We start from the raw sequence: 25,961 nt of genomic DNA, 5'->3' as shown, positions 1-25,961 counted from the left end.
CATACAGTATATACATAAAATATCACATTTCAGGGCAACCTTTTTTTTTCATACAGGGGCTACCTCAGTTGTATATGGTCTCAATCTGAAAAGGAAGTGTATTTTCATTTGTGTCTGGCTAGTTTTAGTCCAGTACACACTGGGTATGCATTAAAGATTGATACCAAGGGTGGTATCAGTATTGGATTATTGCTAGCGTGATTAAATCAATATTTTTCAGTTCCTTTATTTTTCAGTTTAACAAATATCTGTTTTTGTTGTGTAGTTGATCTTGATATTGGGAGAAATTACCAAAGGATTTAAATGAGATCCAATGGTAGTTTTTGCTTTTGTTTCCTATTTTGCTTAAAATCATGAAGTCGTTTAATGGTTGTGAAAAAAAATCACGTAAAACGCATTTGCATTTGTGACACTGGCCCTGTATTTACTTGGTATCAGATCAATACTAAAATTTGCAGTATCGCCCTCCTCATATGCAGACAGTGATGCACCAAATGTTACAAACCTTATTTATTATACTTTGTTTCTATAATGAAGAAAGCAAAACTTGTTTTACTGGGCACACCTGATTCTTCTTTTTTTGCATACATACTGTAACACATAAATGCATTTATTAATAAGCACAAATTGAGTAGCTTACTTTGTATTGATTGAATCGTGCATCCACTTGTGTCTATCAACAGTAGGGAATTCTAACCCTGTTCACATCTTTTTCTGTATTTTACTTGTCAGTGGGATCCCTGGACAGTTTGTTGGAGATTACTTTTCGGTCCACTGTGCCCCCGGTAATCTGTGACCCGACTACCCCTAAACCGGAGGTGTCTGCCCTGAACTTACCCCAGCTTTGCTCCACTGACGGGACCAGTAACGCGTTTGCTTCCGCCAATGGGACTCTGGGAAGCCCACTAGGTAGGGACCGTCTTCTCAAACTGGAATGTTTTCGTTTTCTTCCAGGACCCCCAGGGCCTCCATCACTTCGACTCCCCTCACCTCCCCCTCCTCTAAACACCAACAGGCTGGAGGTGCCTGAGGGCACAGCAAAGCTGTCAGGCTGTGACGCTGAATCTCTGGGGCGGCGAGTCTTTGCTAGGTTTCGCGAGTCAGGCATTGTGTCGGAGTATGAATCAAACTCAGATGACAGTGACGACGAGGAGGGTGAGGATGAAGGGGAGGACGAGGAAGAGGAGGAGATGGACTTCTTTGGTTGGGGAACAGATGCAGAGACCCTGAGGCTGCTAAATGTTCTTAACCAACAAGGAACCCCCGACTGTCTGGGAGATGAAATAGCAGTGTAACACTCTAAGCTACTTTCAGAGAAGACAGCAGCTTGCCATTCCACCTACTAATGTCTCTCCATTTACAGTAAATGCCCATGGTTACCAGTGCACTTAATTGATCTCGTTCCCCTCATTATTCTACAAGATGTCAAGTTTGACCTGCCTGTGTCTGTGTCTTGCTTATTTAGAGAACAGATTGTCTGTGTGGGATCTTACCCTAAAGGTGTGCCCTGACCAAAACCAAGATCTAATCATGTCACCTATCGGCATATCAGCGAGGTCACCGATGTCTTCCAAATTCCTTATTAGTTATTGCAAAAAGTGCTAAAAAAAAATAATAATCTGATAACAATCCATGACACTCGCTGAATTGTCCCCTATTATGTAGTCATATGTGTACCTTTATGATCACCAAACGTGAAAAGAATTATCCTATTATTATCCTCCTCCTTCGCTTTTTTGCTCCACTTTTGAGAGAAGAGGTACTCAAACGGTTGCTTCTGAAGTTCTGAAAAACCTCCTTCCTCATGGACCACCTCCGACCCATCCATTAAACCTACAGACACACAAAACCTACAGACCGACAGACACAAAAAAAAAAAAGGCTAGAGTTTGGCCACACACTGAATACAGTATAGTAGGATCGCTGCAACTTCTTTAAAATGGTATACAGGCCGTCTGCGTTTCACAATGTTTCATGGTTCCAACACACTCCCATAGATTATTAATAATGTACACAAAGAAAAAGAGAACTAGTTACGTGTGTGCTGTCCAAGAATACATAGGCAAAGGCCCTGTCCACACGGGAACGTTCCTGAGATTTTTATTTATTTTTTTGGCAGGTTGAAAAAAAGTCACATCCATACTGTGCCGCATTAGTAAATAGTTGCATCTAGACGGGAACGAATCACTGAGTGAAAACGATGTAACGCACAACGCGGCTCTTTTAGAATTACGAGAAGTGGAATTATTCTTGAGAGTCATTCTGGAGTATAAGTCAAGGAGAGTGTCGACTTGGGTGAGTTATGTCCGTCGAAATATTCAGATATGTTTGGCTTTTCGTCACAGCTCACTTCTGGTCACGTGACAGCGATGAGGCAGCGGTGGGTCGGTAACGTCATGGTTCTCGTATTGTCTGTCTACAAGGCAACGACAAGCCGGCGTTTTCAGATTTTCCCACTCTGGATGCCATTTTCAAAAAATACCTTTTCAGGTCACCCAGAACGTAGTTCCCGTGTGGATGAGAGACTGAAACGACAAACTACTTTGCCGTTCTGACCTGAAAACGTTTCCGTGTGGATAGCCCTGAAGTAACACGAAGTTGCATGCAGCTACACCGAGGAAGGACAATGTCACTTTTGTTCTTTAATTTTCAACTTTAACCTCCATTATGTCTTCCAAACATAAGCCAGACTCTTCTGATCGCATTGTTAAAGAAAAGTCAAGTGAAACTAGCCATCGTAAAATGATCAGAAAGTGGAAAAAGCTGACCAATGTTGTTCGCATGCTGAAACTCAACTTAACTGGGGGCCGTTGTGAGGTCTGGTTGAGGCTGAGCCGCATCAAGTATTCGGCCTGGAATCAACCCAGTGATGAACTAGTCAACAAGCATCACCATAAGCTGTCATGAGGCTGAACTATGGTAGGCTGTAAGTGATTTAAAAAAATGTAAAATATATATCTAAAAATGTAATATTGTGGCACTCTTAGGTCTCACATGAGACTGTCACAGGCAGGTCAGCTTGCTAAAAGGAAGTTTCTCTTTATTTCAGCAAGGTGTAGCCAAAAGGGAACTTGCGATGAGATCATCAATACACTGGAAACGGCAGGAGGTCATTACTCAACATAACAGTTTGACTTTATACAGTGTCAAAAAATAAATAACCATCGCGCAGCAACTTAACCCTAGAAGCGGCAAAGGCGCAAACTTGCCATTCTCAAATGTAAAGCTTTTTTTTTTTTAGGATCAACCTGAATTTTTTTTTGTATTATGTTTGATATATATTGACAGACAAAATGAGCAGCAATTGGGGCATTTTTCAGACATCATGTTTTATACAAAAAAGTTGATTTGTAGTCAATTGTGTGTTCTTTTACTGGTTACACTCCTCATCATTAAACTGACATTCTTTGGACCTTCCCTTTGGGTTTTTGGATTAACTTTCCTCCCACTTGTTGAACCGCATGCAAACAACTGTGCTGTTAGATTAAATTCCTCATGGGTGGCTTTTGACTTAGCCTGGCATTAGACAAAAACATGTGGAACTTTTGAAGCAGCGGGGACCTCAGCTGAGACACACCCAAGCTCTGGAAGGATTTGTTCCAAATGCTGACTTCTGGGTGTAGTGCCAGGCAGCATTGATGTGACCAAAATGCAGAGCGAGAGACTATAATGAGCGGAGACTGGGTTTAATATGTAATCCAAAACATATGGCCCTCCAGATGCAAATAGCTCAACAAGTAAATTAATCTTTGGTGGCAGTGCAGCTGAGGGCCTATCTGCGTGTCAATCGTGACACATAACGACAGAGCGACTAAACAGCGAACCTCAGCAGTGCGTTCTTAACTTCGGCGGCAGTCTCTGGAGAGTCAAACGACAAGGCCTGGCGTCAGGGGTCCGGTGAAAAGCCAAAAAAGAATGTATGCACACTGTGGAGTGTTTGAGGTTTCCTGTATAATGTGATTATTTGTGATTCATTTGACTTATTTGACCTAGTTGGTGCATGTTATGAAGTAGTTGTCACTGACCTTCAGAAATTTGTCTTTGTTGAGGTTTTGTGATTTGCTCCTAATCCACTATTTTGTGGTGAACAGACTAGCTTGCTGGCATGTGTCATGGGGCTGACATGCAAGGGGAGAGGTAACTGCAATAGTGTTGTAGATTGCAAAGATCTATTTTCCCAGCTGAGAATAGCCATTAGGTGTTACTTTCTTATGCTTAGCATTTTTCTTGGAACGTACAGTAGGCCACCAAAAAGATTCCTCCAACCAGGCTGGACCTATGCCAGTCTCTCTACTTCCCGCCAGGCGTTACCCGTCCTTCAGATGTCAGCCTCTACGGCCCCGTGGGTACCAGTTGAGCGCTGCCCTTGTGTTGTTTTGTTTGGTTGTCAACACTAACGTCTCTGTATTATTTCCTGTTCCATGAGCTGCTGACTTGTCCTTTCCTATAACTGCTGGTTGCGGGTCACATCGATATAATGGATTCTTAGTATTCTTCAGAAAGAAAGGTTTATAAATATGATGGTTAGGGTGGTTCTCCAGGTTTCATCCCCATACAGAAAGAAGTACAGGTTGAATTGTTGTGTTCAAGATCCTTATCTTTGATCTGAGAGGTAAGGTTGATGAACGCCAGATTGACAATTCTTATTCTGACATCTGCGTCAGTTCCTCCTGATTTGTGTACGTTGCTCCCCAGGTAGGTGAAGCTGTCCACCCCTTCTCAAGCATTACCCCCCAAAGTGACACGGTTTGTTTGTTGTATTTATTCTAAGCACCTTTGTCTTTTTTGGGTGTATGTTAAGGCCAATTTGTGTAGAGGTGAAGCTGATCACAGGTTGTGCTCTCTTTAATTTGAGTAAAAGATGCGATATAGTGTAGTTGCATTGTAGTGTCTTAAGACTGTTGTCAGTCCTTGATTAAAAGTCAAGAGCTCTGCTTAGATGTCTGTTGAAACAATTGCAACAGGAATTCTTAATTATAAACAGCCTTATTTCTGGGACAGTGTTTTTCTCCTTTGTTTGTCTTGCAAGTAACACACGCTGTGGAAATGCCAAGGGACATAAATGAGTGCTTTTACCAAAGACCTTGGTTTTCTGAACCCTACTTTTCGACTATGTTGTATTTGAAGTGAAAAGACAGAGTTAATTTCTGTTGCTTCTTTTGGCTTGGGAAACACAATCAGGAGGTAAAACTGTCCACATGCTAAAAAGGTGGATTAAGAAACACTTCCCTTTTGTGCACTGCTGAGAACAGGAGACAAAACAATGTTTGCTAATTAGATGACTAAACTTCCCATCCGATGCTGAGTATTAGACTGATACGTAGCTATGAAGGACAGGTAGTACTTAATGCAGTATAACGTAGTTAAGGAAGAAGAACGTAGATTCAAGCAGATTGCCTGGTGATGGGGAAACGGAGCAAATTGCAAAGCAAAAGCAGAAAGCCAATATTGGAACATCCCTGTTTAGTCAAGTTTTATTCACGTGCAGTAATTTGGCCAGATAACTATAGCCTAGCTTCTTGCTTTGTAGCTGGTGTGTTTTAGAAGCAAAACAGAAGGCGCTTCCCACGCTAATTAACGAGCGTGATGGCAGCGGACACGTGAGGTAACGATAGTGTTTGGATTTCTAAAGTTCCTGAACTTAGTCAACATTATCAGTGTAGCAGAAATGATGTGTGTATTTTGCAAACGGCCCATCAATAATGACTTCCACTGCAATCATTTTGCAGGACGTAATGACAGTTAATATCAGAGCCGCTCTATAAAACCATAATATTGGTGTCAGGTTTTTGTGTCCTTTTTTTTTTCTCTCCAATATCCAGGATGAAATCATCAGATTCAGGGAACGTGTCAAACACAATCCGTTTCGGCGTGCTAGTTGAGGTCTAAATCACAGTACACACATAAAGATAATCGTGGTTACCAGATTTTTGGTTATTTAATGAGCACAATGCACAGCTCATTTGGGATAGCTGAACTATTATTTAGTACAGTATAAGCTTTAAAAAAAAAAGGCAAAAATGTCAGTTATGTCATGGTATTACCATTTGCATCCATTGCCATTGCTCTGATGTCATCTTTTTAACGATCACTATCACGATCATTATTAGAAATGGTAATACTTTGTCAGTGGTTTGCTTTCTTTTTCTGCAGACTCATGAAACTGTTCAGTCTTTCGACATAATTGCCCAACATAAATCTGTTTTTAATCTGTCGTTCATCAAAGCCTGATTATTTTGATACCACAATCATCCATGTGGACCTTGAAGAAGCAGAGAAAAACATTTTTTTACTTAGATTTTTCTAGCAGGCTGAGGGGGTTGAGAAGTTAAATATATGATAAAATTCAAGGCAGAGAAGACTTTTGAGTGTGAGCAAGTAGTTCCCACCTGCTCTGAGTGACAGTACCAACCGTTGCCAAAGTATTCGCATTGAGATACTAAATCTGGTGCCAGAGAGGTATGCCATATTTGAAGCCTTAATTGTATCATCATTCAACATTACTGCCTATTTACTGAGCAGATGGCTGCAAAAATTAGAATAATAAACCAGAAAATGCTTTGTGGCGGTCTCGTCAAAAGTAATCACACTTCATTTCAACCCTAGATTAGTAGGAGTACCTAACCCTTTTATTGGAAAGGTTTTACTCATTTGTTAATTTTATACTACTTCAGGGTTGCGACTATCGCATCTGACTTGGGGCATCCTGGATTGGTCATCAGTCAATCACAGGCCACATTTAGACAAAATTCACTCGGATTATTGGAAATAGTGGTTAGCATGTCTACCTCAATGGAGACACGGGTAGATTGGATTTTTTTTTGTAATCTCAGCTCAACCTTTCTACATGTTTTCCCCATGCTTGTACAGTATGGTTTTGGGTGATGCATGGTGAACATGTATCCTTAATTCCGCTACTAAAATGGGACATGACTCCCATTAGAAGGGAAAAAAAATCGAATAGGTGTGGCAGAGATCTTTCATTCTAACTCTTAAGAGCAAGAGAGACTTCATTGCCTATGAGAGGCTGAAGTGTTAAAAGCCATTATTTTGTTCTAAGTTGGACAAAACAAGGATTCATTTGAAACTGAGGAAAGATTAAAGCTACAGTGTTGATAATGTTTTAACCAATTAAAACTGCTGGGTAGTTGGGGGCTGCTGGGTTGTGTTGGGGCCAGCCCTCTTATAAGGCGAAATTCCCGTCATTATTTTTTTATTCTAACAGCTTTGAAATGAGTCTAGAAGTCTCAAGGACAGGTTGCAATTTAATTCAAACAGGAGTAGATACCAGCAATTGCGGTGTCAGTGCTGGAGAGAACGATGACCTGCCAGCGAAGGTTTATCGAAGTCCAATCGATCTCCGACGAAAAATTCTGTCCCGCTTTCTTTTCTCACTTCTGTCAAAGAGGTGGTACAATGGGTGTAAACGTCCCTTTTTTTAGTTCTTTGGGATGTTAATTTAAACTGACTACAGTCAGTCTCGGTTTGGACAGCTAATCACTCCTCAGACAGCGATTACATAAGTAGCATATCTAGAAACTGTGTGTGTGTGCACAGATAAAAACAACAGGATGCATCTTTTCCAAGTGAAAGGTTCTTTGAATGTGTTATGTCTCTGGTAGATAAGCACGCTGCAGTGCTTTGTCTAAAACAGTGGAAAATATTCCATTCCAAATAGTTGTCAGTGTTGCTATGGTAATTGCCACGTGACATGGCAATGCGGAAGAATATCAGCTAAATGTGTACACATTTCAAACCACAAGCCTTTAAATGGTAAATATTAAAAACAAGTGCACTTATTATTGGGCGGAAGCAGACACAGACATGCATATTTCTCTCTCTCTCTCAGACATACACACACACACCCCTTTGTTACACAGAATTTTTCTTTTAATTTTTGATAAAATAAATGTTTTTCCCCAAACAGTGCATGTCATACAGCTGGTTAAATAGTAGCCTGCCAGAAAAGTCATTCATCTCCGTCCACATCCTCCTCCTGGGAACTAAACCCACTAAAGTCATCGTCTTCAGCGGAACATTTGAACAGATTCATAATTCCTTCGTCACACACGTCGGTCTCGCTCCCTCTTTCGTTGTCGCTATCGGTGTCACTTTTGTCACAAATTTAGCTGTCCTCTTCATCATGCAGACGTCCAGCCATTCGAAACCCTTTGGTGATAGTGGACGGCTGGCGGTCCGAGCCATCTAAAGAGAAGCTGTAGTAATTCTACACTTGATCAAACTTACTTAAGATGTGTCAGATCAAGACTCGATCGCTGCATAAGACTTCAAAACGGGATATTAGCGTCCACTTCACTTCCTGAAGCTGCTCCATGTTATTTTAGCCATACATGCGCGAGAAAAAAGTGGCTGCATATACACCGGAAATTACGGTAATTTCTTCTTTCTTCTATTTTTTTATCATATATTGCATAATGCCATTCTTTTAATATGAAAATGTAAAATTTGAATTTTCAGGATGCATATGCTGTATTTGTACCACAACTGTACAGTGCTGATAAACGGAAAACTTTACTTTGACCTTGGAAGGGGTGTATGAAGAATGAAAGAGGATTTGGCATCACACAGTGTTTGTTAAATTCTACTAAGTGTTTTTTTTTTTTTTGTTGGCAATCTGATGACTGTTGTAAATGTGTATGTTTGAGATAAATTCTTTCACCCTTCTCATATTTGTTTCCTTATCTCCTTGACCTTTGCCATACGTAAATGCTGTCTGTACCGGGTTGATTCATAATGCCTCATCTCATTTCCTGTGGTCCTCTGGCTAATGCGTTTTTGTCGATCTCTGGGGACGTAAGTAAAATGCTTGTGCATGCAGGTCGGCTTCAAGGTTACTTACTCTGCCAGATTTTGAGGCTGCTTCCGATTCCAAATGACGATGTTTTTCCCTCCTTTTATCTGGCCAAGACAATGTATCACTCAGACGTGTGTCCACTGCCAGACTGCACTCTAAGCCATTAAGGGTCCCTCTCCTGTGCCCCAGTGCATCATGAATCAGAGGCATTCCTGTGATTAAACAAAAATAGTTCAACGTGCTTTACCTCTTGAGAGTTTAAAATGCTCTGAATTCTGATTGCTTTGCCTTGTTTCATTACCTGCTTTCCGAGAAATGTTCCTCTTCATGAGGTAAGATCTTCCATCTCAGGTGGATTGAAAACCACCTGAGCTTCACTTCACTGTTTTTTTACTGTTGTTCCTTCCATTCCTTGTTCCTTTTCACCGGTTTCATGAAGTGCATGGATTCTCTCATGAATGTCTTGTTTGTGGATTCAAAAATGGATGGCCTAACTGATGTCATTTAGATGTTGTATGTACGGTGGTGTGACAAAGTCCTTGCCCCCGTCCTGATTTCTTTGTTTGCATGTTTGTCACACTTAAATGTTTCAGATCACCAAGCACATTTAAATGTTAGTTAATAACAAAACAACTGAACACAAAATGCAGTTTATAAACGAAACCTTTTATTATTAAGGGAGAAAAAAAATCCAAACCTACATGGCCCTGTGTGGAAAAAGTGATTGCCCCCCCCTTAACACATAACTTAACTGAAATTAATTAAGATCTATCAATCTGGAAAAAGTTATTAAGCCATTTATAAAGTTTTGGGACTCCAGCAAACCACAGTGAGAGCCATTATCCACAAATGGCAAAAACATGGTGAAAACTTCCCAGGAGTGGCCGACCAAACAAAATTACCCCAAGAGCACAGCGACGACAATCACTTTTTCACACAGGGCCATGTAGGTTTTGATTTTTTTTTCTCCCTTAATAATAAAACGTTTCACTTTAAAACTGCATTTTGTGTTCAGTCGTGCTCTCAGGCTAATATTTAAAATTTGTTTGATCTGAAACATGTAAGTGCGACAAACATGCAAAAAATACAAAATCAGGAAGGAGGCAAAGACTTTTGTCAAAATGATTCTGACATTTTGCTCTTTAAAGGACTCAACCATCTATTGGGTGTTGTGCTCTTGTCTGTGGAGTGTGACAGCTTTAATCTGCATCTTTCAAAATGCTGCTTCAAACAATCAAGTATATGTACAACTTGTTGTTGTGAATGCATCATGTCGAAATGCCTCAGCATCAGAATATAGCGAAAGGACATCAGTTTTGTTGAGTGAGGACTTGGCCAACCTTTGCATATCAGCTCCATACACTCAGTTCAAATCTCTCTCCCTCTCTCTCTGCAGTTGATCAAAGTATGTTTGAGAATTCTGTTGCCCAGCAACAGAGTCCTCAGACCCCGAGGCAAGGCCAACCCTCTGCCAGACGATCCGCAGCATCGCCTAACTCTAACACGGGCGCCTGCTCCTCTGACTCTCCTTCCTCTGGAGGTCAACAGAGGCTGAAAAATGCTTTTAATCTGGGAAAGGCTGTCGGGGCAAAGGTTAGCAGTAAGTTCTAGTGGAAGTAAAAGTGGGCCCATTGACATTTTACCCTTCCTTCCGTCATTTTAGGTCAACGACCTGTTGAGAAGGAAGGAGTCCAGTCATGGGGACATCGGGGTCACTGAGGTCAACAAGAACGTTGGTGCTGTGTGGAGTTGCATGGACCAAATCAACCAAGATTCTCCAAACAGGTACACACATACAGTATATGCTAATGTGATGATGGACAAAATGACTTTAATCCCACTTTAATATTACTCCCCAAGAATCACTGCAGGTTTTAATGCCCACTTTCAATCTATTGCCTCTATCATATTATCTTGGACTGACGATTTGCGTCTACATTAAAGTGACCCCTATCTTATACCACTGTGCTCACAACTATCTGGACTTTTTATTTATTTTATACACTGCACTATTTTGTGATTGCATTTAAACTGCACAGTATGTAGACATTTATTTTTCAACTGGAGTCAAGTCGAGATCAGGCCGATTTGATCCAGTATCGGTATCAGGACACGATACCAGCATAATTCTCTAATCGGAAATTGCCGACACCACCGGTGGACATTTCCAGTCCATATTTGCCTGAACAGAGGAGTTTATTATTGCCTCAAATAAAATCAACAATAATGATAATGGAGCGACCCAAAATTATGTGAGATGTTAAGAGTTCTGTGTCGCTTGATTGCCTGTGCAGTGGCGACAGCTATGTTCGGTGATATCCCTCCAGCTACATTTGCTGATGTTCTTTTGGCGTGGGCGCCTGGGGAATTGTAGCTGTATCAAAAGATATCCAAATTGAGGTATCGGGATCGGGAATGAAAACATGTGGATAGGTTTGCCCTTAGCCTCAAGTGATTAGGGTGTGTAGCAGCACCAGATCCCTTTCCCAAACACTAACGATCACACAGCTTGGCCTCCTGACAGGATTGTTCCTGAGCTTTTTAGAGCAGCACTGTTGGAAGCTCACAATGTAATGACTGTACACGGTTACAAGTACATTATGGTACCGTTATAGTCATTTGAAAAATAAAGGCGTGCGCAGTTTAGCAGTTTTCAGATTTAATGTTTTTGTGTGGAGTTTGCATGTTCTCTTTCTCTGTGTCAGCCCCGCTCCCAACTTTCCATTTCTTATCTCCAACATTCTCCACTCCCTCACGTCCAGTCACATATCCTTCGACTCCATCCCTCGGTTGGAGCCACCACCACCATCGGGAAAGAAGCGCCTCCCTCGGGCATTAAAGACCACCCAGGACATGATGATCTCCTCTGACCCTGTGGTCTCCACTCTGGACGCCGCAGACTCGTCCTCGCCCGACAAGACACCCCTTATTATCAAGGAGGAGCCAAGAAGCGATGACGATGTGCAGAATTGTGAGCTGGATGATGCATCAGCAGAGATCAGCTGTATTGACCAAGCTGATAAGACGTCTCCAGGGGGGGAGACAGAAATGGACAGCAATGGAAAGGTGGACACAGTGGTATGTAGCGATGAGCCAAGTGGAGGAGATGCAGAGGAACACCAGCTCCACCTGTCTGTGCCAGACCTCATCAACAAAGATCCTCCTCTGCTGGAGCCGAGAGCCAAAACCTGCGATGTCTGGCAAAAGCCATCAGGTCTGGACTCCAGACTGGCCTCCACCCCCAGCTCCGGCAAAACTCCCTGTCACATCGGCCCGGATGAGGAAATCTTGTTGGCCAACGGCAGTCCCTGCAGGAAAGACAGTGAAGTGGGCCTCGACGACACGGAGCCGCACCCAGACCTGCTGTCCTTTGAATAACCACTCCCAGTATGATTCCCACCAGTCTATTTCCATTCTGAATGCAGTTCAAATACACTCCAACCAAAAGCTTTGAAATTAGTTTCATCATGCTCCACAACACCAGGAAAAGGAAATAAGTGATTTAAGAAACAGGGCAAATACGATTTTTTTTATCTTTTAGGAGCTTTTTAAATTCAGACAAGAATTTTAAAGTCTGGATTGCTAGGGTTCGTCTGACTTTTAGTTTAAACATAGTTGGAAAAATGATTTTGTAATAATAATGTCTTGAATTAACACCACTGTGAATCCAGCATCCTGATACATGATGACGATGCTGACTGTGGTGTTTGGCGAGGAATATTTAGTGCAGCTGCCGGCTGACCTGTGAGGCGCTTTCCCTCTAACTACACAATTTCAGATATTTGTCTTCTTGTGCATCAGGGGCCCCCTTTCATTTTGCTGCCCTTGTTAGACAGTTTGTGCTGCTCTCTGCAGTTAACAGCATGGTAAGAGATTTTAAGTTTCCTTGCACCGAATAATCGCACAATAGATGGACGGGTGCCTGAAGACGGCTCATTTTTTTCTGTTCGTTTTGAACTGCTGATGCTTCAGTGCAATGTTTTCAGCTGTGCAACATAATTGCAAAATGCTTCTCTAATAATCATTTAGCCGTATAAAAGGATTAATTTGGATCAGCAGCCATGGTAACACTTTACAATAAGGTACACAAAATTACAAAAATGTAAAAAGTAGTAAATGAGGAACGAACCTACCTAACCCTAACCACTACTCATTAGTTACTCATTAGTTCCTCAGTAAGTACTCTAAATTGATGTGGCTTCGTTCCTCAGTAACTACTCTGCTCATTAGTTCTTCATTAGTTCCTCGGTAACTAGTCTAAATTTCACTAGTTCCTCACTAGTTCTTCATTAGTTCCTCAGTAACTACTCTGCTCATTAGTTCTTCATTAGTTCCTCGGTAACTACTCTGCTCATTAGTTCTTCATTAGTTCCTCGGTAACTAGTCTAAATTTCACTAGTTCCTCACTAGTTCTTCATTAGTTCCTCAGTTACTACTGTATTTTTGTGTACCTTATTGTAAAGTGTGACCGCAGCCATTGCTGCAAAGGACTGACAGTGATAATATGCGTACAGGTGAATGCGACATTGTAGATCATCCTTTCATTCGTTTGATGAAGAACTCAGCACGATACAAGTGAAATGGATTTGCCGTTTACATGCTTCCATACATGTAATCCATAAAAGTTTTAGAATCATTTGACACATGGTCAAAGACTTGTTAGTTGTAGTAAGTCCCTGCAAAGACGTTAAACTACACTAAGTCCCAAACTAACGAACACAACTGGTTCCAGACGACCGTTCTTAAGTCGGGGAAAAGGTAATATTACCGATGATATAGGTACTACATGTACGTGTATACATATATACATATATGTGTATGTATGTAAATATGAGTTTGGATGCAGTAGTAATATTAAACGAGGATAATTAATGGAAAAAACAATAATAAAAATGATATAATAATACGTAATGATAAATGTTATTTACCTCTGAAGAGGAGTGGTCGAGCATATGTCGGTGGTGGTGGTGGTGGAGCAGGAGAAGGAATTATTGAAGAAAGGACAAATCTTCGTCGAAGTCTTCACATGTTCCATAATTCGAACCTTGCCTTTGTAAATTGTTGCTATAGTTGAGCGATTCACTCCATAAGCACGCGCTACAGTAGCCATTTTCTCGCCACCGTCCAACTTCCTGATGATGGCCACCGTCGTTTCCATAGAAATTGCTTGACGTTTCCTGCCACTACTACTACTACTTGCACTCGATTTATCAGCCATGATAACGGAAAACAAACGTCTCTGTAAAGTACCGAATGGGGTACAAACGGCGTGCGCCGAGACGTTATCAGCGACAAGTGCAGACGAACTATGAAAGATTGCGCGAGAGGGATGCTGCTACCCACCATTCGTAGCGGCGGAATGGCCCGCAATACAAAAATAGCGCCTTTGTATTTCGAAAAAATTTAAATGACAAAATATGGCAATTTTCTAAAAAAAATCATGAAAAAAAATAGACCAGTCGGCTTGTGTTCGTATCTACGAGTGTTCGCACATCGGATGTTCGTTAGTAGGGGACTTAGTGTATATTGCGCCCGTGTTTTTCAACCACTGACAAAACCTTGATGATTGGACACCACATGACTTTTTTTTTTAGAAATCAGTACATAATCAGTACATAATTAACTTAACTCATTCAATCCCAGCCATTTTTCAGAAGACAACCCCTTCAGTACCGTCCGTTTTAGACAATTTTGACTGATGTTTCAAGGCACACAGAATGTTGTGTTCTATGGCTACATGAACATGGAACGTACCAAAAGAACGATTAGACTCCCGTCTTTCATCAGGAAAAAAAAGTTTGTTTCTACCTTTTCCTGTTCTTTAGTAATCAGCAGTAGAACAGTTTCAGGAAAATATCAGCTCCTGACTATAAAAGGGAGAAAACAAGCTTTTTGTGAAGAGATACAAGCAAAACTTTCACTTTGACACATTTTTTTTTTTTTGCTTTTGTGACAGCTGAAATATCTGAACAACTAAACAGCAACAAAGCAACAAAGGGGTTTGTTTCACATCAAAATAACAATTTATTTACAAATATAACACCGTGAACTATTTACAATTTTCACATTTGGAACTAAACTATGCGCGTCCACGCATTAAAATTTCCCTACCGTGCTCAACCTGCACGCTACACTCCTCCTCGCTCTCTCAGTTTTTCCTTCCTGTCGTGTGATTCGTCCGTTAAGATGACCCCTGCCGAGCTCTTACCAAACGCACTTCTCCCACCTTGTGGTCGTTTTTACGGCTTAAAAGTGCTCCGAAGTGTTAATGCATTGGTGGAGAGTTGCGTCTTTTTGCCTCTCACGCCAAAAAAAACCTTCAAATCGGGATCGGGCGTTTGGGATTATAAAAAGGTGTAACTACGTCTTTGGTATTGAATGAGTTAATAAGGTTTAAGTCACGTGGCGTAATTTGGTGCCGTAACTACACCCTAGCTTCTCGCTTTGCAGCTGGTGCGCGTTAAAAGCAAAACAGAAGACGTTGAAGACGCTTCCCACGGTAATTAACCTGCGTGATGGCGGCGGACACAAATGGATTTCCAAACCTCCTGTACTTGGTCAAAATGATCAGTGTAGTAGAAATTGTGTGCATATTTTCCAAACAGCGCACTAATAATCATTGTTCAGGATGCAATCACAGCATCCAGTAAAACCGTGGTATTCATGACACGATTGCAAATGGAAAAAATGAGACCAACGACATTTCCGCAGAAATGAGATAACATAAAGCAACAGACCAAAGACAAATGTGTGCCTTCTGTTATTTTTTTTTACAAGTTGTCTGACTTTTTTTTTTTTTTTTTTCCCAATGCTTGAATGTATTGTTTCTATCTCGTACCTCCACCAAGGTCTTTAGTCTTTTCTTTTTTTTTTTTTTTTGTTCTATAGCTTCCACCGCTGAGCTCCTTGTCAAACAGTTGCTTGGCTTCCTTGATGAATGTTCATTGATTTTTTTCAACAGTTTTTATTTCCGGATGTTATATTTGATCAGTTGTCGCTACGGCTGAAGATATACGTACAGTATACTTATACAGTTCAACTTTGTACAATGTGTTTTTTGTCATTTATTTCAGATCCGTTTGGAAGTCTTTGGACTTTCCTGGCCCACTTTAGGGTTATTTGTTCGTTTGCTTTCTCGGCTTGCTGCAGGAATGTGTTTATATCTTTGCATACGTTACAAAATACTTTACAAGTGCACCATTGTGCTTTTACGCGTTCAAGCTTGTTACTCAATAGCTGCACTTTTTCGTCCCTGGAAAAGGTCCAGTCATAGAAGTACATTAATGTAGATTGCACCTTTTGTGGGACACAAATTGCTTCCTATTTCGCGCCTTTCTCAGTGTAGTAAGAAATATTTGAGATACTTTGCACCCATGCAAGGAGACTCGTGTTTACTGTGAGGTGCTGAAGTGGCCTTTAAAAGTGACCACAGTGATCTCCCAAACTAACAAAAATCCCCACAAGACACAAAGCCAACGGTCGTTAGGGTTGTGGCCGCCTCAATGAAAGGAATGCCAAGATGAACTAGAAAAGACACTTTGTCCGTCTATTTCTGTCGCCGTCTTTGTCTCTTTGTCGTGCATGCTTGTGTCCCCAAAAGTCCTTGTTAACTTTCAAGCTGTAACTTTACGTCCCCGTCGGCCTCAGTCACACACGCTGAGACTACGGAGGGCCGGGAGGAGAGAGCCGTTGACCTGATGCATAAAACCTGACACACGCAGGCGAAGATACAAACACAGCTGCTTGTATTAATCAAAGTAAAAGCAAAACGACGACACAGAGTGGCTGCTCCGATTGCGTCAGGCTGTAAAAACTCACGAAAAGACGCGAGCGACCACATTTTTAATCTTGAACTCATAAGAACCCATTTCTGCTTCAAGGGAAATTGTGGGGGATATACCACACGCCAAGTGGAACACATACAACGCATTTCTGATATCTAAAATAGTGAAAATAATTGAAACGGTGACATCATTTCGACATCGAGTGGCTTGTGACCACTGTTGCTATTGCGACAAATGCGTCACGCCAGGCTTTCCATAGCAATTTTACGGGTTTTGTTTTATGTTGATTCATTCAAGAAATATAGTAAGAACAGTCGAGTTGTAATATTTGACACCAGTATGAGATTTGTTAAATGGGTGACCTTTTTAATGGCAAAAAATAAGCATTTTGGGAATTCGCTAGCTTTCCTGACATTTTGGGGAAGCCGTATCCTGGGATAGTCACACGACTGTCACCCCAAAATGTTTCGTCTACGTCACTTAGGCTACGCTATTCTGTTCTTGCTTATGTGTGATCTGTGTCTGATTTGTTTTCATGACGTGTGTCAATGTGAACAGTATAATTCCGATTTTTTCCAAATGCAAGCCAGGCCTCTTTTGGATGTGGATGTAAATGTTTTCGATGCTACTGCAGTCTGAGCGTCCGAGTCAGGCATATCTGACCTGTACGTCATTGAATGGTGTGTTTTGCTGTGCGAGAGCTGGGGAAAGGTGCTCACGGGCTACAGTATGTTCGCACTGCAGTGTACGATACCCAATTAAAATCCAATCTTTTTACGTAGGTATTTTTTATGTATTATTTTTATTTATTTTTTTGCAGCTGTGTGTAATGTGAACCCAATGTGTAAGGGGAGTAACGTGCATGCACACAAGACACGATGTCACACGCGTGTGAGTGTGTTTACGGAAGTAAACTTGGCATCTGAGTCCTGCCGCATTTCTTGGCAATTTCAAGGATTTTGTGCAACCGGAGTAAAACCATTCATCTATTTTCGCCGCTTATCCTCATTAGGGTCGCGGGGGCATGCTGGAGCCTATCCCAGCTGACTTTGGGCGAGAGGCGGGGTACACCCTGGACTGGTCACCAGCCAATCGCAGATCGGAGTCAACGTTTTTACCCAATTATTTGCGAACCCCCCACGCCCACCCCCTGGTCTGCGGGAGATTTGTGGGAACTTTGGGACAGTTATACACAACCCCAACATTCAGACTGCAGCAGCATTCGATACATTTGAAGACGTTGGAAGTGTCGGTGGCGTGGATTCTTATGGGTTTAAAAAAAAAAGTCCTTGTTTGTACTGATGATGACGCAACATTGGTGTACATTGTATACAAATAGAAGTATTTTCTACAATATGTGTGAATGTGAAAATAGTTTTTGTAGTCTAGATAAGAACAGAAAGATATCGCTTTCTACTTTTCTTGTTCAACGCTCATCAGATTCTGTAATTCCGACAAATGAAGAAAGGTAATGCGTGAAGGATTCCATGACGGCACAAAAGAGCTTCTTAATCTTGGTTCATTTACTTTTTAAATATATTTTTTTTGTGTAACAAAGATAGTTTTGATAAGTTTTCGATTGTGGATATTTTATTTTTTATTTTTCAAACATAGAACTCATGTAATGACTGTACAGCTTGAAGACATCTGAAAATAGAGTGAATTCAAAAGTTTGTGTTCCTGTGTTTCTTCCTCAGCATTAGTTTTTGCAACTCCTCACCAGCCGTGTGCAAAGGATTGAGGTGAGACCTTTTCCAATCCAATCCACTTTATTTATACAGCACATTTTATAAACGCTGTTCCCAAAGTGCTGCACGGGCTAGTAAAACTATAAATAAGAATGAAATACAATAATAAATAAAGAAGTAAAGTAAAAATACAAATTACTACAATAAAAACTAAAAGATCAAATAAAAACAAAACGCTTAAAATTGTGAAATATTTGAAACAACGAGTAAAAACAATAAATACAAGGGAAAAACACTAGAATAAATAAAACCTATAAAAACTAAAAAGAAAAGAATAAAAGACACAGAGGACCACACGACTCACGCCGAGTTAAAAGCCAGAGAATGAAAGTGGGTTTTAAGACGAGACTTAAAGCTTTCAATTGTGGGGGCCGTTTTTTACATGAGGGGGGAGAGTGTTCCACAGCTTGGGGACAAGTACAGAAAAGTCCCGGTCTACCCTGGTCTTAAGTCTGGTCTTAGGCACCACCAGTTAGAGCTGGCCTTCGGACTTCAGTGTGCACGCTGGAGTGGGCCAGTCCATTCAACGCCCTAAAAACAAACAATAAAATCTTAAAATCAATTCTAAAACGCACAAGCAACCAGTGCAGGGAGGCTAGAATTGGGGTGATGTGCTCCCTCTTTTTGGCTCCTGTTAAAAGCCGTGCCGCAGAGTTCTGGACTACCTGTAAGCGAGAGCGTAATTTGTGGCTTATTCCAAAGTAAAGTGCATTACAGTAGTCCAGACGTGACGAAATAAAACCACGCAAAATGTCGCAAAGATAAAAATGATTTCATTTTGTAAGCTTTGATTGAACACCGGAAGGGTAAATCACCCACAAATGAAAGTCAAAGTTATCGACTTAAGCGCTCACGTGTACACAGAGAGGGGGGAACAGGCGACGAACAGTCATAACTGTTGACCAAATTTCAGACACGCGAGAAATACAGGTGATCGTCATGTTGAAGGTGTACGATTCCCGACGAGGCTTAAAATCATTGAAACCGCCTGATCCTATTTGCTGCTATGGCAACTGCTCTAACATTATTAATACAGTCACGGTTCAATTATTGCTTCCTAACGATATCGCTTTTTTCCAGAAATTAATGAATTGCTGTTTGTGGTAGACTATGGTCTATTATTCGTCAAGTCATATTGAAATACAGGTGATATGTCGTATTCTGGTCACTAGGTGGGAGTAATGACACAAAACATTGATGAGACATTAGCTTACATTACATAACCTTAACACTGCATGGACTCAGCCGTGGCATGTCCGACATGATAGAGTGAACAAAAGTTCTCTGATTCCGTGGGGAAGTGGTAAGTTTTGGGCTTCTTAAACTTAGAAGAAATAAGTTTGAGGCTAACTGGTTAGCTCTCTAGCTTGTTAGCGTGCTAGCTAGCGGCCGTCTTGAGTCCCGGCAGCGTATGAGTTGCGCAATGTGGTGTAAACAATGAGCAATAGGAATGTAAAGTGACTATAGGGGTGTTATTTTATGTCTACAGGGCTCTAAGGATGTTAACAAAGACGTATTTAGATTAGATGGGTTTTCTATGCTCTAATTGTGAAAATATTCAATTTATTAACATTGAATCCCATATCCTATCAAATTCATTTATCGCGGCCGGGTCTGGAACCAATGAACCACTACAAACGAAGGACGACTGTACACACATGCCATACACCCACGGAACGTCGGCTAAAAGCTCAGCTAAACCAATTCTAGAAAAAGAGAAGACTATTAAAACCACAAGCACTTAACGGGAAAATGTTGAGAAAACAAACAAGCGGTCCAAGACCAGCATATGTTATGAATCATTTCATAAAACAAAACACTAATTAGCCCTTCCAACAGTACAAGTATCATCGCTGCTAACGCTCACTGAATAAGCTGCTTTATTTACTTTTATCCTGTAGCAATGATACGTTTTCCCATTTACAGTAACCATCCTTTGATACCAAGATCATCCATGAAGACCTTATCGATGCAAAGAAAAACTTGACTTGACTTCGGCTTTGGAGCTCAACAAGTTGTGTGCACGTCCAATTAGCATAGACCCCGCATGTATTGTGACCGTTGAATCATTTAAGCGAGATGAATGTATGCATGACCTGCAAAGAAATTACCGCCTTTGAACAAAGTCACATCTGCAGGAATGTTGGCTGGCGGTTGGCAGACCTAAATTATTGAGTTCAAGTGCCCCACTTCTGCTACATGTTGAAAGTGGAGAAACAAACAAGACTGCTATGAGAAGAGATGCTCGATATTTGGCTTTTTTACTGATATCCGAAATACCAATAGTGTACAGCACTTCATAACCAATACCGATGCCCAACGGAGATCCGAAAGCAGGTCTTCCAGGTCTCCTGACTGTGGCCAACATGCCGTCCTATCTGGTCTTTGAGCATGAACTCATGAAGCCTGCTCGGATGAGAGGCGAAACGTCTTCTAAGACAACCTGAACAGATTGTTGGCAGAGCTGCGGCTCTCTGAGGGCAACCAGAACTGTCAAGAGGCCCGCCGTGCAAATGAGTTTGATGTCTCTCCATAAAGATGTAGTAGGCAATAAGAAGATTGCCAACATCATGAAACTGAGTTGAAGCACAGCGGGCACGTTGGCTGTCATCTCAGAATGAAGCCTCTTCTAAAGATGACGCAAAGGGAACGCCTGCAAAAAGTTTGCTTACAGTCAAGCATGGTGGTGGGAGTGTCATGGTACGGGGCTGCATGAGTGCTGCCGGCACTGGGGAGAAGAGTTCATTGAGGGAAACATGAATGCAAACATGTATTGTGACAAACTGAAGCAGAACACGATGCCCTCCCTTTGGAAACTGGGCCTCAGGGCAGTATTCCAACATAAGGACCTCAAACACACCTCCAGGATGAAACCTGCTTTGCTGAAGAAGCTGAGTGTAAAGGTGATGGACCTCCAGCCATATTCACCAGAAGGAACCCAGGGCCCACAGCACCAGCATATGGTCTGTGCCTTAGACCATATGCTGGTGCTCTCTTCCCGGCAGTAAGGTCAGGTCAGGTCAGGTCAGGTCTGTGTGGCCCTCTACGGATATGCCTCCCCAGACAGAACATCACTGACCCACTGCTAAAGCGGTCATGCTGGCGGATGTTACAGGCTGCAGAACATTCTACATATTCTACTCGTCTGTCACATGTGCTGTCTGAATCTGCACTAACCCGTGACTTGACAGAGCACCAATGGCCAACTTGGTGTTCTCTGGAAAACGACTATATTGCTACACAATGTTGTGAGCACATTCCCCATGTATAGATGTCAGGCTTTCATGCAACCCTCATGGGGCGTTTGAGCAGCACATTAGTGATCATTTTGCAGCGCTGTGGCAGTGCTCGGGTTGCTATGGCCGGCCTCCTCCACATCTCCTATCTCCTCCATGCGCTTGATATCAGTAATTCACAATTCAATTCAAAATGACAATAAAGATAGTTACACATAATTCCTCAATAGTTGTGTACATGACCAGAGTACCAGTAATATGTCAGTCAAAATAGCTACGGAGTGTTCATTAGACACACAGCGTTTGCTATCAAGCATTACCGATATACATCCATCTTTTTTCTATGCCGCCTATCCCAGTTGACTTCTGGCGAGTGGCGGGGTACACCCTGGACCGGTCGCCAGACAATCGCAGAGCACATATAGACAAACAACCATTCACCCTCACATTCATACAATTTCGGCAATTAACCCAATGTGCATGTTTTTGGAATGTGGGTGGAAACCGGAGTACCCGGAGAAAATCCACGCACGGGGAGATCATGCAAACTCCACACAGAGATGCCCAAGCGGATATTCGAACCCCAGTCTTCCCAGTTTCCTGACTGTGTAGCCAACATGCTAACCACTCGGCCGTCATGCGCCCTACCGATATACAAGAAATGGAAGTTGTTATGCAAAAGACAATGCAGCCGAAGTCAAGGCAACATATTAAAAAGGTTTCAGCAATGGACACATTTTGCAATTAATCGTGAAATAATAGTTTAACAGGCGGAGGCGTAGAAAACACACATTTCTATAGTGGAGTTCAGGATGCGAAGCAATGCCATTAAGCAGTTCACTTTTTTTCTACATAACTATCCACTACAAGTCAGCTTAGAACTTTCGTTATAGATATGGGCATCTTACCGCTGAGTTAGTTTATCCGTAATCAGAATCGTGTTCCCATCGTGGTTCACTTTTCGCAGACTTCCTGTTTTGCGGATTTTTTTTTTTTAACAGCATGTGTATTGGGTTCTGCGTCCTGATTGGCTAAGGGAGAACCCACGTGTTGTGTCTGCATCCTGATTGTCTAAGGGAGAACCCACGTGTTGTGTCTGCATCCTGATTGGCTGAGGGACTTTAGACCTTTGTCAATCAACCATTCCTGTTCAGTACTGAATGCGTTCGGCTTACGTCATCACCTTTCCAACTCAAATCAGCACCTTAAAAAGGATACTTTAAGAACACACATCTTTGTATAAAGCACGAATTAACACATTGTTTCTCTTTATTTATTCTCTCAGAACCAAACTAAAACCACAGTGCCTAATCTACATTGCAACAACATGCATGGGTTTTACGCTATTGTCGCTTTTCTGATTTCCATGAAGTGTTCATCAGATGCACAAACACCTCAATTGGAATGGATATTGATATTGTAATGGATGCCATTGAATTATTGTAGGTGAACCTACATTTTTCATCAATTTACTTCACAGTAAAACGTTTAGTAGGGTCATGTTGGAACTCCTTGTGGAAACTTTACTAGGTACTCATTTTTGCAAGTTGGGAGTCTCCCCCTGCTGGCCATCACATGAAATGCATGAACATTTAAACGAAAAGAAGCCCAAGACTGTCAAATCTAAAGTTAGTCTGATATATGTACTTAAGTGGCCTTGATTGACAGAAGTGAATAAAATTCTGTTTGGAAATCAAGTAGATGTAACAGTGTTTTTTTTGTCTGTATCACATACTTAGTGGTTCTAATATTGCTGGACAAGGCAGCTCTCATATAATTGCACACCATTAACATCAATTTTAAGTCCTCTAATGAGGAATACAACATTATTAGTTTTAGGATATGATTATGGTTGAAATGTTCAATCCCAAACAACAAGTGGCATTATATCATCCTTCTAGCAGTACTTCGCACACAATCCTTCATTTGGATTTTAAGGCACTCCTGCTACACCGCCATCCTCCACTGTGGGGAAGCTTCCTGCCAGCTCATTGGTCAGTAAGTGCTGCTGTTCTCCCCACAGGAAGTGTGTGGGCGGTCCCGATTGGCCCTGCTCTGAAGCGTAAATAAAGAACGAGCTGAGTTCAATAGCCAGGGCGGACCTCACCAGGCCGACGCCACCTGTCCGCTCCAAGCAGGGGTGGTAAACTCGCCCGCTGGTTGGATGCATATAAAGCGCTTCAGGACGGAAGGGCGCAGTCAGCTTCTCTGCGCCGCCGCAGAACGATAGAAGCTCCTGGTCTCCAGTGATGGCCTGCAGCAGGTGGGTGAATACCACTGGTCGGTCATCACAGCGCAGGAAGTTCCTCTCCCTCCCACACAGAGACAGGAAGGGGAAATCCTCAGTGTAACGTCCACTCTGATTTACACGCAAACGACTGAAGAAGAAAGCCAGGAACTGTTTGTCTGGTGACAAAGGAAGACCACGAATAACATCACTATGGACTCACACTTGACGACCCAGATATGATATTGTTATTATTACTATTATTATTCACAACATGTGCCCATATTGTCAGTGTGAAAGTGCTCACTTTACAAAATTGACACTATTTTATCATGTATGATGACGCTTTGAATTCCAAGTTCTGTTAATTGTTCATCAATTTACAGACTTCCAAACTTAGTCGTTTGATTGCAGACACTGTAGGTGCAAATGGCCCCCAGCCCGCATTTTGGACATCCCTGGTTTACAGTGACTGTGCAATCATTTTTGTCAAACTGCACAGATTGACACCTTCTGCTGGGTTTGTTCAGTTATTAAACAGAAGTGTTTTTGACAAATATTTATTACAGTGGCACAGGAAGAACTTTTCCGTGAGGGTGCCCAGACCCGCTGATCGGTTCTATGCATGTGCAGAACGCGTCTACAACGGTCGGCCTATTATTTGGGAGTCACATGTTAGGCAACTCAATTTGTACTACGCATGTGTAAACTACATCATGCGTCAGTCTATTTTATGGCAGTTACAGACCGTAACGTCAGGCAACATGAACTGTACTATGTGCAATATACGTCATCTCCCCTGACTCCCAAAATGCCTAATTTAGATTGGAGAAATTACAACATAAGATTTTTTTCATATACCATATCCATGGTGCAAGTGGAAAATTATAAGCCCTCTTTTCCTGGTTGTATAAATTAAGTTTTAAAATTCAAAAACCAAGCAAGATATGCTTGGATGGATCGTACTTCTAGATGAACCCATCTTTGCTCTCTGCTTACAGTTGTTTACATTTTAAATATCACTGCACTTTATGTGTTATTTTATATGGTTTATTGTATCTGTAGTTGTATTTATTTATGTATATTATATGTGACCGGGTATGACGTTTACATCTGTGGCGCACATGCACATGTGCTACGTGTATTACGTACATTTTTACGTAGTGTCACTCTTGGTGAATGAAGATGATAGAAACATCCGCATGCTAGCAAAGTCTTTTAATAAGAGTCACTAAGAAAATAACTCAACAATATATTATATATATGAAGTATGGTTATTGACCATTTATATTCATACATTTCAAAAATAATAAATAATAGAGCAAGTCATAGAAGCGCTGTCGAAAAAATGTGCCAATGGAGGCCCTTACGTAGGTCTTGCGCATGTGCAGAACCGATCGTGTTTGTCGGTTGATCCGGGTCGGACAGCACATTGCACTGTGCCTTACTTCTTAGTACGCACTTATGTACTTGAGTGCAAGCATGTAAGCGCGCGAGCTGAGATACGTAGAGCCCAAGAGCTATTATTTTTCAACAAACTGATATATTCAATTAAAAACAACCTGAACGAAGCAAATGAACTCTTTACGTCTCTAATGAAGGTTGCATTTAAATTACAATGACGTCTACATCTGATAAATAAAAAAACAGCATGCTGCTTGTGTTGAGGTTTTTATACCTTTGAAGCAGGTGACAAAGTTCTTGACTTTGGTGTCATCCAGGAACAACTGCAAGTGGACCACAAGCCATGTGACGGAAGGAACACTGATTTGATACGATGTGTAAAAATATCTCTCACCTGTCCTTGGTGGTCAATGTAGTAGAAGTACTCTCGAATACGCGCTTCTGGGCTCTGGCCCTGGATGTATGCAGCGGCGGTTCTGGAGGTGCTCGAGCCGCAGGGGAAGCTGCGTAAACTGGTTAGAAGCGGACTGCGGAGACCCGCAGTAGTCCGAAAAAACAACATGAGCTCAGGCTCAAACTGTTCTTTTATTCCAGTGCAAATGACACCTGGTGTGGCCAAGGAAAGTTGTTATATCAGTAAATAACCTCCATACCAACATGCAACTTTGTCGTCATGGTGTAACCCGGAAATACTTCTATGTTGTTTTTTCTTTTTGAATACTGCCACTTAGTGGATACAAAATGTAG

The 25,961-nt window shown here is 41.6% G+C and overlaps 2 protein-coding genes and 1 long non-coding RNA gene across 6 annotated transcripts in view; 1 reads left to right on the top strand and 2 right to left on the bottom strand.

The window, feature by feature from the left end:
- The window catches only part of LOC129188640 (carboxyl-terminal PDZ ligand of neuronal nitric oxide synthase protein-like), a 99,005-nt gene extending 80,736 nt beyond the window's left edge, over positions 1 to 18,269 (top strand). For all 4 annotated transcript variants that reach the window (XM_054789473.1, XM_054789474.1, XM_054789476.1 and 1 more), the window contains 4 exons: positions 733 to 909; positions 10,212 to 10,408; positions 10,479 to 10,600; positions 11,578 to 18,269. In XM_054789473.1, the coding sequence (XP_054645448.1) occupies positions 733 to 909; positions 10,212 to 10,408; positions 10,479 to 10,600; positions 11,578 to 12,193 (1,112 nt within the window). In that variant the 3' untranslated portion in view covers positions 12,194 to 18,269. The remainder of the gene's footprint in view (positions 1 to 732; positions 910 to 10,211; positions 10,409 to 10,478; positions 10,601 to 11,577) is intronic.
- Positions 7,728 to 9,562, bottom strand: LOC129188643 (uncharacterized). Its single transcript, XR_008572681.1, has 3 exons — positions 9,117 to 9,562; positions 8,861 to 9,027; positions 7,728 to 8,205 (listed from the first exon to the last, which is right to left on the bottom strand). It is a non-coding gene; the product is annotated as an uncharacterized LOC129188643 (long non-coding RNA).
- Positions 12,959 to 25,901, bottom strand: c10h8orf82 (chromosome 10 C8orf82 homolog). The gene is made up of 3 exons (XM_054789479.1): positions 25,609 to 25,901; positions 25,489 to 25,537; positions 12,959 to 23,989 (listed from the first exon to the last, which is right to left on the bottom strand). The coding sequence occupies exons 1-3, from the start codon at positions 25,774 to 25,776 to the stop codon at positions 23,517 to 23,519; spliced, it is 690 nt and encodes a 229-aa protein (XP_054645454.1). The 5' UTR covers positions 25,777 to 25,901; the 3' UTR covers positions 12,959 to 23,516.
- Positions 25,902 to 25,961: the final 60 nt, after the last annotated feature.

This window comes from Dunckerocampus dactyliophorus, chromosome 10 (assembly GCF_027744805.1).
Source record: "Dunckerocampus dactyliophorus isolate RoL2022-P2 chromosome 10, RoL_Ddac_1.1, whole genome shotgun sequence".
NCBI classification, from domain to species: Eukaryota; Metazoa; Chordata; class Actinopteri; order Syngnathiformes; family Syngnathidae; genus Dunckerocampus; species Dunckerocampus dactyliophorus.
Note: the sequence above shows the minus strand (reverse complement) of the source record. Positions and strands in the feature narration are given on the sequence as shown.

What these genes read in the sequence shown, in the direction of transcription:
- c10h8orf82 (XM_054789479.1), bottom strand. Translation starts at nt 25,776, where the DNA reads ATGTTGTTTTTTCGGACTACTGCGGGTCTCCGCAGTCCGCTTCTAACC. An exon ending in ACATTGACCACCAAGGACAG is followed by an intron (nt 25,538 to 25,608) that starts GTGAGAGATATT and finishes GTCCACTTGCAG; the next exon opens with TTGTTCCTGGATGACACCAA. An exon ending in CTTTGTCACCTGCTTCAAAG is followed by an intron (nt 23,990 to 25,488) that starts GTATAAAAACCT and finishes CTTTGTCACCAG; the next exon opens with ACAAACAGTTCCTGGCTTTC.